Below are 13,163 nucleotides of genomic sequence, written 5' to 3' on the forward strand. Positions count from 1 at the left end.
TGTGCAAGGTGATCTGTACCTTCCGGACCCCCTAGACCAGAGGCCAATACTGCGGAGAGGAGCAAAGAAGGCCCAAACATATATTTCCCCAAAGACTGAGCATTACCCAGGGGATGTTTAAAGTATCTCTAAGAACTATGTTTAATTCTTAGGATGAAAAGTTTATTAATTTTTGCCACCACACTGCAGGTGAGCACTTGGGAACACCTGGTTGAATGCAGACAAAGACTCTGTGTCGTCTGTGCTCCCATGAGCGCAGCCACACTGAACTCTGCGGCTCTGCTCCCCTTTCTCACTGAAAACTTCCCAGGGCTTTGCAATCTGTCCCCACCCTGGGTCACTGCCTCCTACTCCCAGGCGGCCCATTCTCCCTGCAGCATGGCCAGGAACCATATTCCACAGCTTAGTCATCTTCCCACTCGGCGTGTATGGAAGCTTGGGGCCCCATAAAGTTCAAAGTCTGTAACCATAATAAGGAGGCCCATTCAACAAGGCACAAACAGCAGCTGCACCCCAGCGTCGGACCCCCAGCTGCACCCAGGGATGTTGGGGGCTGGGTGACGCATGCCTCAGGCTGGCCCAAACTCCGCCCTGTGGGGCCCAGTCTTGAGTCCGGACTCCCAGGCCCTTCTCAAACTTCCAGCGTCTCCTCGCTTCTTGCCACTCAGGCCTCAGTTCTGTAACATTTACCCTGAACTCCTCTGAGCCCAAGATGCTGGGAGGTGCCATCTCTGAGGTTCCTCCAGGCCCTGCGTGCTTGGGAGACCCCGCAGTTACCGCAGAGGGCAGGTTTGGGGGAGTAGAAAAAATGTGTGCTTGGGTGGAAAACGATGCCTCGTCTCCTCACCGCACATCCCTGCTGCTGTGCGGCTCTGGTCCTCCTCTGTCTGCTCACCACGTGCAGCTGCCTTGCCCAGCGGGTGGGTGGTCTCCCTCGTCTCCACCCTGAGGAAAAACTGGTTCTGTCTCCACCGACATACTCGTTTGTTTCAATATTATCCATCTGTAAACGGGTCTCTTTTTCGATTCCCTTTTGAACTGGTTGTCACATCTGTCTGGCTTCTTCGCTGATTAATGAGTAGAACAGTCTTTAGCGCTGGTCCATAGTCATACCTGAATGAGAATTATGATTTCACCTTTTTCTGAAAATTATCCTTGAATAGGGTTTAGAGGAAACGAGTCCAGGTCTCACTCGCACAGCCTACTATACGACTGTGACCGTCGGGGGATTGCTCATCTGAAAAAGTGGGTCCGGTGAGGACAGGGGCCCTCACACCAGGCGCGGGTGGAACCCTGGGCTCAGCCCCCACCCCTCGCCGCGGCTCCGCCCCGCACGCCTCCGGCTATAAAGTTCCGGCGGCCGCGGAGCGACCTACGAAGCGAGCCCGAACTCCGCCGGCGCCCAATCGGAGCGGGGCAGCTTCGCCAAGCAGTCCCCATTGGCCAGCGAGCGGGGGCGGGGGCGGGGGCGGTCCTGGCCTGCGATTGGCCGGCGGGCAGCGGCGGGGGTCGGGCTCGGGCCTGCGATTGGCCGGCGAGCAGCGGCGGGCGCGGCGGCGCCATGGAGGCAGCGGGGGTTACCACCCGGGCGGCTGCGCGGCGGCTGGCGCGGCAGCTGCGGGCGCCCGCAACCCCGGAGCGGCAGCGGCGGCCGGGGCGACGGCCGCGGAGGAGGTGGGCAGAGCCGGCCGGATACCCCTGAGGGTGGCCCGGGAGGTTCTTGGGCGCAGGACCTCGGTGGCCGACTGCACGCCCCGCCCCGGTCACCCCGCCCGGCGCGGGGCAGCTCCAGCAGCCTCGGGTCCTCTCCTGGCCGTGCAGGGCGCGAGGAGCCTGGCGAGGCATTCGTAATTGCTCGGTGGAGGCCGGCCGTGTGACGGGAGCGCAGGTGTCGGTGCTGGACGGGAGGGGCGCCTGCAGCGGGACGCCTGAGCCGGTGGCGGGAGGAGGACCTCAGTGGGTGGAGAAGGCAGAGCGTGCTTCGGCCCGAGGGACAGAGTGGGCACGACGCAGAGGCGTGGCAGGGAGGAGCGTGCGCCTCTGGGCCCAGGCCTTTGCCCGGTGGTGTTTCAGACAGAACAAGGTTGGAAAGCGAATGGCCGATGGGGAAGACGTTTTTGGATGGGAGAATGTTGAGATATGCCTCCCTCCTGGTGGAGGAATAATGGGACCAAGGCGACATGGACAGTTGTCCGAGAGCTGCTGGAGGGGCTGCGGAAGGGTACAGAAATCACAAGCAGAGGTTGGAGGAGTGTGGTGGGACGGAAGTCAGAAAGGAGCATTTCTGGTGCATTTCTAGTTCAGTCTGTCTCACCCCTTCCACCCACTCCTGTGATTCTGAGGCTCCCCCAACCCCATTCCGGAGGTCCTGATTGGGTATTCAGGCCTGACAGATCCTAAAGACGGAGCCTTGGCAGCAGACCCCTGGACGAACGTGGGGTGTTGGCTGACGGTACCCCATTGACAAAGAAGTGGCCTGAGACATTGGTAGATGTAGAGAATTTCAGCTTTGAAGCCCATGGCCAGCAAATGGTGCTGCAGCGTCTTGTCATGCTCTAATAATAATAACAATCCTTGTTTGTTTTTTTAAAGCAAGATGTCTAGTTAGATTTATCCAGGGTTTTCCAACTTAATGTACCAAAGGTGCTCTCATTCCCACACCATCCTCCATGGGCTGGGGAGTTAGTGAGGCTTCCCCAGAGCACACTCAGGGACCTGTGCAGAGAACACTTGGCCCCTGCTCTCTCAGGCCTTAAACTTCCTGGGTGTTTGAGTTTTCCTGCCCCGCGGCCATAGCAAACCCTGCTGACCCCATGAAGTATACCTGGTCTCCGCAGGTTAATGTTGGACGGGTGTCACAGAGGCAAGGTGTTTATTCACAGCATTATTTGCATGTATGTCAAAGCAGAGGCTGGCCTGTGTCTGCTCTAGCACAATCAACACCTACTAGCCTCTGGTCTGATATGTATTTGCATAATTTGCATTGAAAGCCCAGCCAGAGAATATCTCCCCCTGCATGTCTCCCTGGGGCCTCGTCCCTTTGCTTCTAAGTGTTCTTTTTCTTCACCCTTTAATTAAAAAACTATTTAACTCTCTCTGCGTAGAACCGAAGAGGCTCAAGAAGAAGCAGTCTTCCGTGAAGTGGTCAGTTTTACCCCCGACCCTTTGCCAGGTGAGAAGGACCAAGGGTCTGAGCGTTGTCTGTGGGTCACGTGGGGCTTCCGGGAAGGCCTGCCCCCTCTGTCTTAGGTTCTCAGTTATTGTCACAGCATGTCTGTTTCTCCCACAGTCCATTGATTCCTACCATTTCCCTTCTCTGACCAGTTAGATATTATGACAAGGACACCACTGAGCCCCTCAGCTTCTACTTGTCTTCACTGGAGGAGCTCTTGGCATGGACGCCCAACGTGGAGGACAGCTTTAATGTGGCCTGGGAGCCCTCTGCATGTCGCCAGCCCCCTCTGAGCAGCCAGAGGCCCCGGACCCTGTTTTGCCATGACATGATGGGCGGGTACCTGGATGACAAGTGAGGGCACTGCCAGGACGCTGCCGGCCCCACCTGGTGCTGCTGGTTTTCCCGTGGTGGAAGGGATGGAGGTGGGGAGGGTGCCCGCGGCAGGAAGAGCGCTGGCTGGGGAGGCAGGCTGCCGCCGCTGGCTGGGAGAGGAACTCGGGCCTCAGCGCTGCATCTGTAAGAGGATCGTGGTGGGTGAGAGCTCACACCTCTTTGAGCTGTGAGGCCTGGTAGGTTGGGGAGGGCCCAGCAGGGGCCCGGCCTGCAGGTGGCACCCCGAAACTTGGTTCTCACCTGATTCCTTTCTCCACCTTCCTCACTGTAGCTCTGACCCCTTTCTTGGCCTGTCGGCTTTGGCTTCAGATGCTCACTTACACTCCTTCCCCCTCCCAGCCAGGGACGTTTCCCCCAGAGGTGCTGTGGTGTCAGATGAAGGATCGTAGACGGCTGTAAAGCAGTCTTGGACATGGCGGTTGGTGGGAAGGCTAGAGTCAGAGCCGGCCGTCAGGGTGGCAGAGGCAGGTGATGAAATCCCGGGGCAGCTCATGTGGTTGTTAAGCCCTACTTTGCATGGGTGGGGCTGCGTCCTGGAGGAGCCGCTTGCCACCGACTACAGATGCTTGGAGCTTCCGCAGCAGCCCCCTGCTTTTCTTTCCTTCCATGCTGTCACGTCGTTTCATTGAGTCTAAACCCGCTAGTCTGTCGGGTCTGATGGCGAATGGCTGCACAGCCTGGTGAAGATACTTGCCTGCAGGCTCATCCTCTGCCGCGGGGCCTGTGGCTGACCGCCTCCTGGCCCCGTGTGTACACAGTGCCGGGAGCACAGCAAGCGCTCAGTTAGGGCCGAATGAACAGCACTGAAGAGTGGCTTTCCTCAGCATTGCTCTCTCTCTCCACCTTGAGGTCACCATGTCCTCATTCTGTTTCCTGGGGCCTTACTTCGTTGTTTCTTCCCCCAGGTTTATTCAGGGTGCGGCGGTGCAGAACCCCTATTCCTTCTACCACTGGCAGTATATTGACATCTTTGTGTACTTCAGCCACCACACGGTAACCATCCCCCCAGTGGGCTGGACCAATGCTGCCCACAGGCATGGGGTCTGCGTGCTGGGTAAGAGCCAAGGTCTCACCTCTGACTCCTTAGCACCCCCGCCAGGTGACCCAGTGATGAAGGGGCTTGGGCTCTTCCTGCCTCTAGTGAGCAGAGCTCCTCACTCACCTAGGGGCTGCCTTGGTAGGTTAGGACAGACAAAGGCACACTTCTCCTGTAAAGGGCCAGGTAGTACACATGCCCAGCCCGCTGCTAGCAAGACAGTGGCTGCTCTGGACAGTGGGAAACAGGTGGGCATGGCTATGTTCCAGGTAAATTGCAATGACAAAAGCAGGTGGTGGCTGGATGTGGCCAACCCTTGGGCAAAGTAGAGCTTCTCAAGCCTTTGCCTGAACCTCTGTCACGTATTGGCTTGTTTAACTGACCGCTGGGCCCAGCCACCGGGGTGTCTGGCTCAGTCGGGATCCGAGCACCAGTCTGGAATTTGAATGTCTGGCCGAGTTTGCAGGAGGTACTGATGCTGCTAGTTTCCCACGCCTGACCTCGTTTCTCTCCTGCCCTGGCAGGGACTCTCATCACGGAATGGAAGGACGGTGGGCAACTCTGTGAATCCTTCCTGGCTGGGGACAAGCGCTCTTACCAGGCAGTGGCCAACCAGCTGGTCCTGATCGCTGAGTTTTTCCATTTCGATGGCTGGCTGATCAACATTGAGAACTCTCTGAGTGTGAGCATGGCCTTTCTCCTGGCGCTTGCCCAGCCCCTACTGCCATGCGGTGTCCGCCCACCGCTTTCCTCGGCCTCACCTTGGTGTGTGCCCAGGTTCGTCCCCTGTTCCAACAGCAGGAGCCACTTCCCACATCCCGGTTAGGGCCATTCTGCCACGTCCATTACTGTGCAATGAGACCGAACCTGGTCTAGCCTCATGTCTGGGAACCTTGCTTGGGTGAGCTTTGCTTCTCCGGCTCCTTCCAGGTCACACTGCTTCGCCTTCGCCTGTCATGGCATCTTGTCCTTTCTTGACTACTGTGCCCATGTCCTTCCTGCTTCAGAAAGGGAGGAGAGCTGGACATCGGCTGGACCCTCCCCTCAGTGGCTGAGGGGTTGAGGGGCTTCTAGAACCATGGTGGACCTGTTTGCTCCTGGGATTCAGTGTCCTCCCGTCTGTCCTGTGTTGGCACCTGTCATGACAGACATCTCTGGGCCTCACGGAGGGTCTTGTCCTCATCCCCTCTCCAGCTGGCCGCAGTGGAGAACGTGCCCCGCTTCCTCCAGTACCTGACTGCTCAACTACACCAGCAGGTCCCCACGGGCTTGGTGCTCTGGTATGACAGCGTGGTGAGCAGTGGGCAGCTCAAGTGGCAAGACGAACTGAATGAGCACAACAGGTGAGCCTGGGGGCGGGCAGCCCTTTGGGCTGGGAGAGGCAGGAGCTCTGTCTGTCTCCTGGAGGCATTGCACGTACAACTACCTTGGGTGAAAAGAGGGCAAAGGCAGAGTTACCCGATATCCTGGCCACCAGCAGATGGAATTAATGCCTGCCAGCTGGCGCTGTGCCAAGACCATAGTTCATGGGCTGGGTCCCTGCTCTTTGGGAGCAGGCTCTGTCCCGGGCCCTGGAGGCAGCCCCAGGCTGGGTTATGTGTGGACGCTTGTCTTGGAGAGAAGGCTGTGATTGCAGGAGGGGCGTCTGGTCCTTGCCTCCTTTCAGGGTATTCTTTGATTCCTGTGATGGCTTCTTCACCAACTACAACTGGCGGGAGGAGCACCTGGAGCGGATGCTGGGGCCGGCGGGGGAGCGCCTGGCCGACGTGTACGTGGGCGTGGATGTGTTCGCCCGGGGGAACATCGTGGGCGGCCGCTTCGACACGGTCAAGGTGGGTGGTGGCGTCCCTCGGAGGGCCTAGTTCCTGTGGACCCTGCCCCGTTCCCATCTCAAGAGGAAGGCAGCAGTTATTCTCCCCAGAGTGGGGAAACCGAGGCACCATGAGGCATCAGTGACCTGTCCTAAGGCCACGCTGTGCCCTAGAGTTGTGACTTAGCCCACGTCTACAGTCAGGTGGTTCTTTCTACGGATGTTAATGGAAAGGAGCACCTTCTCCGACCCCTGGTCCTGCTCCGGCCAGCTGTTACTTCTCAGGCTGCATGCCTGAAGGGCACTGAGCCAACGTTTAAGCCACCGGTGGACTTGGGGAACTCCGGAGGCGTCCTGTAGTGCTTCCTTCCCCGGCAGCCCGGGGCTAAGGACCGGGGGAAAACACCCACTGTTTGGGGAGCTGCTGGTTGAACAACCAGGGAGACAGTCCAGGCAAGGCAGGTTCTGCCGGCAGTGAGAAGGGAGAAGGAGGCTTGCCGGGGCTGTGCGCCTGGTGTGGGGTGGGGTGGGGGGCAGCCCGTGTCCCCGGCTGCCAGTTCCGCCTCTGCCCTGGTGCTCTGGAGATGTTCTCACACTTTAAGTGAGTAGATTAATACAGTAAGTGAAGATTCTCTCCACCTCCTGTGAGTCTGGTACCATAATGAGAGGTGTATTGAGCGAGAGCCTCGGAGCTGGGTTGTGCCCCCACCTGTAGGCACCTACCCGCCTGGGTATTTCCCTCCACGCCTTTCTCCCCACCACTGCTGTAGCGCCCTCTTCTGGTCAGCTGTGGAACCACTGGGGATGCCTCCTAAAAGCCCCACGTGGTGTAGGAGGGAGGAGTCGCCAGCCCAGCCTCCCATCTCCAGGCTGGCCCGTGTGTCTGCTCGCTGTTGTGTGCTGATGTGCCCAGCGTTTCCTGGATAGGGCATCACCCTGACTGCTGTCTTCCTAGTCCCTGGAGCTGATCCGGAAGCACGGATTCTCGGCAGCTTTGTTTGCGCCTGGCTGGGTGTACGAGTGCTTGGAGAAGAGAGATTTCTTCCAGAACCAGGATAGGTGAGTCCTGCCCATCCCAGGGGTTTAGCATGGGCTGATGGCAGGGTGGGGTCTCCAGTGATTTCTCGCCTCTCACAGTAGCCCAGCCTTGCTCTCCACTGACTTTTGGTTGAGAGGGTGGTTTAGGGCAGGATGAGGGCTCTGCTTCCTGGTGGGAGGGTCCTGGAGGCCAGTTAAGCAGGAAGGACGAAGGGTGGGGATTCTGAGGGGCACTTTGCAGACTTGGGTCTCCTGGTGGGGGTGTCGCTGGCACTCCAGGAGGGACACAGGAAAGCCTGTTAACAAGAGTGAGTTCACTCTGGACTTGAGCTGCTGCCTCCCTGTCTCTGCAGGTTCTGGAATTTGCTGGAACACTACCTGCCCACCCACAGCATCTGCTCCTTGCCCTTTGTCACTTCTTTCTGCCTGGGCATGGGCACTCGAAGAGTCTGCTATGGTCAGGTGTGTGGGTCGGTATGCCAGGGCCCAGGGCAGTGGGGTGCTGGTTGTGCCGAATCATGGTGAAGGGGCTGCCTCTCCATCCTTGGACCTCACCTGGGGGAGGTGGGAGGTGCCCTGGCTACATGAAGGGGGCTCTGCTCCTTCTCATCCCGTCCTGCGCACCCCGCTCCCTTTGTCCCCAGCCCTCCCGCTGATCTGCCTTTTCCTTCAGGAGGAGGCGGTGGGGCCCTGGTACCACCCCAGTGCCCAGGAACTGCAGCCCCTGTTTGGAGAGCGCCGGCTGGCTGAGGATGGGCGGGGCTGGGTGAAGACCCATTGCTGCCTGGCAGACGCCTGGAACGGGGGCAGCTCCCTGCTGATCCGGGGGGTGCTTCCGCCCGAGGCTGAAGACGTGGCCGTGAGGTGGGTGCGTGGTAGGGGGAGGCGCGGGTGTCCCCGCTTCTGCCGTCATTCATAACGTTCGTTAAACTGGGCTGATGGGCAGCTGAAGCCAGAATGAGGCTGGAGAACCAAGATTTCTTTTTGTTGTAAAAGTCACATGATATATGCTTTCCCATCTCACCCATTTTTGAGAGTATGGCCCAGTGGTGGTAGCCATCTGCGTGATGTACCACCAACCGGCAGAACCCTCTCACCTTGCAGACCCGGAGTTGCCCCCACTCTGCAGGTTCTGGAATTTGCTGGAATACTACCTGTTCCACACCCTGGCACCCACACTCTACTTTCTGTTTCCGTGACTTTGACTGCTCTGGCACCTCTTTCAAGGGGAATCCATGGTATTTCGTAACCACGAAATGACCGGGCCTCGGGGGAGGCTGTCCTCAGCCGTGGGCAGGATGGGGGCACCACAGCCTCCCTCCCTGTTCTAGAGGGAGAGCTGGCGGCTGTGACCCGGAGCCCCCGGGCTCCCAGCAGGCCTCTGTGGCCTCTCATCGCTGCACCTTCCTCCTCCAGGTTGTTCTCCCTGCATGTCCCACTGCCGCCCAAAGTCTTCCTGTCCATGGTATACAAGCTCGAGGGGCCTTCAGATGTCAGGGTAGCTTTGGAGCTCACCATAGGGGATGCAGACAGCTGTCACATTGGTGGCATCTCGGCGTTGAACGGTGAGGACCGGGGTTGGCTGGCACCTCTCCCCATTGAAGAGAATCGGTGCATGGGGCTGGGAAGCTGGTGCTGGCAGTGTTGGGCAAGTCCCACCGCTGCTGTCGTTGGCGCCATGTGCTGCAGGCCTGCACAGGGTGCCTCACCTGTCAGCGCACCTCTGGCCCACGGGGCAGCACTGTCTCTGGCTGCAGAGACCTGGGGAACGGCCCCTACCAGCTGTGGCCTGGGAAGGGGGACGTCCACGGCATGGGAAGAAGCCAGGAGAGTGAGGCTGTGGCTTGTTCTGGGCCTCTCCACTTTGAGGCCTCAGACCGGCCCCATGGCCGTGCGTGCCTGGGGCTGCCATGGACTCCTGCTGGCTCTCTGGGGCTCCTCTGCTCAGGGAGCACCTCCCGTGTGGTTTCCTCTGGACTCCGTCCTCATTCTCAAGTCCTGTGGCTCCTCCCCAGCAGAGATGAACTCAAGGCACAGGCCCCGACCCCTTCGGGTGCCCCCCATCAAGCTGACCCGATGGGTGGGCCACTACGGTCAGCAACTCAGCAGGGGCTGGGTCCAGCGGTGAGTCCCAGCAGGGGATGGCTACACTGTGGTGGGGACTTGAGTGAGGGGCTCTCCATTGAGAAGCCCCAGATCTGGAGGGGTGGAGGGGCCCTGGGCCAGTCCCCCAGGTCTTAGCAGCTCCCTGACACAAACCCAAGGTGCTTGCCAGGAGCAGTCAAGGGCCTACCGAAGGCCAGGGCTTCCCACCGACCACAGGTCCACTCTGGGGTGCTCTCCCCTCCTGCTGCGGCGCGGGGCCTCTGAACAGCCAGCCTGGGAGGCGCTGACTGGGCCGGGCCCCTGTGACCAGCCTCCCCCACCCCCCCCAGCTGCTATGAGGTGGATCTTCAGGGCTGCCTCCTGCAGGACCTCTTTGTTCACCTCTCTCGGCCTCCGGGCAGCCAGGAGGAGGAGAGCTTTGTCTGCCGCCTTGGAGAGATCCAGGTGAGGCGCTCTGGGGCTGCTTCAGGGCTGGGATGGTCTGTCTGCTGCCAAGGAGGCAGGGTGCTGTCCCGAGCCGTGCCCGGCCTGCCACTCTGCTCGAAGGGGAGTGGGGCATCCCCCAGGCTTGGGGCTGTGCTGAGCCTTCTCTTCTCCGCCAGGTGCTGGATGCCAGCAGCCTGCTGGCCCCCCTGCCTCAGGTGCAGGCTATCACTGTCTCGCACGTGAGCTGGCAGCTGGCTGCCTCTGAGGGGGCAGGGCCCCCTGCTCTGCGGCTCAGCTGTACTCTGCACTGGTCCTGCCTCCTGCCCCGTGCCCGGGCCTTCCGCGTCCACTGCTACCCGGGGACAGGAAGGGGCTCTCCCAGCAGGGGCCCGCCGGGGCCAGAGAAGCCCACGCTCTTGGGCCTGGCTTTTGTCAACCAGTATCGGATAGTGGATCTGGCAGTGGCAGCTGCAGGGCCTGGACAGGATGGCCGTGTGCAGTTCCTAGTGGAGCCTGTCACCAAGGAGGGGTTTCTGGTGCCACAGGCCGAGTGGGGCAGGGCAGCCATGCTCTACTCCATGCCCCAAACGTGAACAAACATTAAAGCACGGGGTTTCCCTGCTCAAGGCGAAGGCTTCTTCTGCACTGGGGCCCAGGCAGTGATGGGAAGACCTGGGTCACAGGCTGTGGCTGAGGCCTACTCTGGTGGGCACTGCTCATAGGGAAACGGAGAAGTCAGTTTGCTGGGTCAGTGACTCCCCGAGTATTGAAACCCCAGTTTTTGTCTAATGCCTCTCCACAGGATATAGTTCCTGGGTAATAATGAAAGGATTTGGAAAAGTTTAGTCCAGAACATTCTACAAAGGGTGTTTCCCAGTTGACTGGAAGATGCTTCTGCTGTGAATGGGGACCTTTATTCCCATAGATGGAACAATTGGAAATGAACTTAAACTGTGGCAGGAAGACATTTCTGAGGACAGGACAAGTATTGAGCTAGCAGAGGGGGTGCTGGTTGGGGTGTGTGTGCAGAACAGTGGGTCCCTGTGGGGGCCTGGGAAGTGGTACCCTGGGATCGGGCCTGCTTCCCCTTAGGAGTGGGAGCCAGGGCCAGGCTGGCATGGGCTGCACTTGCACCTGGGCAAAGTGGGCTGCCGCAGCCCAGACCCCCTCGTGTAGCGGCTTTCTCAGTGGGCTTGTCCCCATGAGCAGGACCCATTTCTGGAGCATTCCGTTGGCCCTGTGTTTGGCTGTGACTTCGGGGTTGTAGGTTCAAGCGAAGTTTGCAGTGTGTGCACCGCGGCTCTGCCTCTGCCTGGTGAGTGAGGCTCCCCAGGCCTGGGCAGCAGGCAGCAGGCAGCAGGAGGCCTGGCGGGGCCCAGGGAGCCTTGGTGGGGGTGCTGCTCCTTCACAGCCTCCTCTCAGCCCCTCCTGGCGTAGGGCTGGGAAGGCCCCTTGAGTAGGTGTTAGCACAGACACTGGGCCGTGCTGGGGTCTCTCCGTTGGGCCCCTCTTCTCTTCTAGCACCCTCTTCCCTCTGCCCGAGCTGAGGCTGACCTGTGGCTCTGCACGAGGACAGGGGAGAGCGTGAGCTGGAGATGACTTCTCCAGCCGTACAGCTTCCCTGTTGACACCTGGGCCACCAGCGTGGCCTCCTGGGGTGGGGTCTTGACCCCACGGCCTTGGGTGATCCTGTGGTACGCCTGAGCAGGGTCCCTCATTCTTGGGGTATCTCCCCCTCAGGCCTTAAAGGGCCAGTTATGGGGGTTACTTTCCCATTGCTCTTGTCCACCTGTGCTATGGCCTGTGGAATGGTGCTACGGGTTAGGCCACTCTGGGGTGACCTCCCAGCTGGAGGTCACACCTAAGGGTCGGCCTCTTACCCAGCTCAGGATAAACTTGATTTTATGTTATAGTGAGGTGGGAGCCACCAGGTGGCAGTGTGGCCACACCGCCTTGCTCCTGGTCCTTGGAATTGGGGGAGGTATGGGGTACCCGCCTGTCAGCCTGCTGGACAGCAGAAGCAGCCTCTGCCCAGGGCCGGCGTCTGCCTCCGCCCGTCCTGCCTTCCCAGGTGCCCACGTGCCTCTCACAGTGGGACCCGGGGGCCCTTGGCTTCCAGGCTCTTACCTAACCACGAGCGTTTTGCTCTTCACGCCCCACATGCGGCCCAGCCGGCTCAGTCCAGGACTGGAAATGGGTGTGCCCAGCAGAGGGTGAGACGCTTCTGCAGGAAGGGAAGGTATTTCTGCCGAGTGGCTTTGAAATGCAGGTTCCCCATCACTGGTTCTCCCCGGGAATCTGGGGCGGCCCAGACGGGGAGGGGGCAGGAGGGCAGGAGCTGCTGCTGCTCGGAGCTGCTCGCCCGCCTGGTCTCTGGGTTTTGACGGTTCCCTGGAGCACGTGGGGCCCCTTCTGTTTTGAACCAGAGGGAACTAGGGTTGGGGTTGGGGAGGCCCAGGCCTTTCTCCCTGTGTCCCCAGAGGTGGGAGTCAGGCGGCAGTCAGGCTACTCTCATTTCATCTTTTTTTTTTTTAAGTTCTGGTTCCCCCAAATATTTATCCAGAGGAGGGAAATTTATAGTGGCAATTATTTCTCCCCAGTTTGGAGAGCAGGCTTAGGAGAGCATGGTGCTCAGAATCACAACCCCAGGCCCCCAGGAGCACAGTTGCAGCCCCCTGATGGCTGAGCTCACGTGCAGGAAAATTATGTTGGTGTTTAAGCCTGTGCTCCTCTGTTGGGCGTAATCGTTCAGAAATAAATGATCTGTTGTGCAAAACGAAGACCTGTCTTGGTGGGATGTGTCACAGCGTGGCTCGTGTGGCATCGGGCCCGTCCCAGCGCCGAGCCCGAGGCTTTGCACACTCAGTTTGCTTTCCGTTGCCTCCTTTCCTGGTTCTCTCTCCTCTTTGGGGGGTGTTGAGGATGGTGGCCCCTCCGCCCCAGCCTTCCAGGAATGGGGTACCCCCGGTGGGGCCTGGAGCAGCGGGCTTACCTCGAGGCGGCTCCTCTGGCCTGGTGGCCCCGTCCGCTGGCAGAGCCAGTGGCGGGTGGGAGTGAGGCAGGATGCCCTCCCTGCCGCTGCAGCAGCCTGGCCGCCCCCGGGGGGCCCCCACTCTGTGCCTTTCTTGCTCAGTGGCTGGCCACAGCTCTTGGGTGCCATATGGAGCAGGCAGGGTGCC

The 13,163-nt window shown here is 59.8% G+C and overlaps 1 protein-coding gene across 6 annotated transcripts; it reads left to right on the plus strand.

Moving 5' to 3' along the window:
• The first annotated feature begins 1,516 nt into the window (after positions 1–1,516).
• Positions 1,517–12,764, plus strand: ENGASE (endo-beta-N-acetylglucosaminidase). 6 transcript variants are annotated; one of them, XM_036910460.2, is made up of 15 exons: positions 1,606–1,674; positions 3,105–3,172; positions 3,329–3,526; positions 3,908–4,036; positions 4,474–4,622; positions 5,129–5,286; positions 5,799–5,947; positions 6,271–6,436; positions 7,370–7,473; positions 7,806–7,914; positions 8,126–8,316; positions 8,869–9,017; positions 9,468–9,576; positions 9,888–10,002; positions 10,161–12,764. In XM_036910460.2, the coding sequence occupies exons 4-15, from the start codon at positions 3,981–3,983 to the stop codon at positions 10,575–10,577; spliced, it is 1,872 nt and encodes a 623-aa protein (XP_036766355.2). In that variant the 5' UTR covers positions 1,606–1,674; positions 3,105–3,172; positions 3,329–3,526; positions 3,908–3,980; the 3' UTR covers positions 10,578–12,764. The 6 variants fall into 6 exon arrangements, with proteins under 6 accessions (XP_036766347.2, XP_036766348.2, XP_036766355.2 ...); XM_036910452.2 differs by lacking the exon at positions 3,908–4,036 and having other exon boundaries at positions 1,517–1,674; positions 3,325–3,526; XM_036910453.2 differs by lacking the exon at positions 3,908–4,036 and having other exon boundaries at positions 1,517–1,674; positions 3,325–3,526; positions 9,471–9,576.
• The last annotated feature ends 399 nt before the right edge of the window (positions 12,765–13,163 follow it).

The sequence above is a fragment of the Manis pentadactyla genome, chromosome 4 (assembly GCF_030020395.1).
Source record: "Manis pentadactyla isolate mManPen7 chromosome 4, mManPen7.hap1, whole genome shotgun sequence".
Classification (NCBI taxonomy): domain Eukaryota; kingdom Metazoa; phylum Chordata; class Mammalia; order Pholidota; family Manidae; genus Manis; species Manis pentadactyla.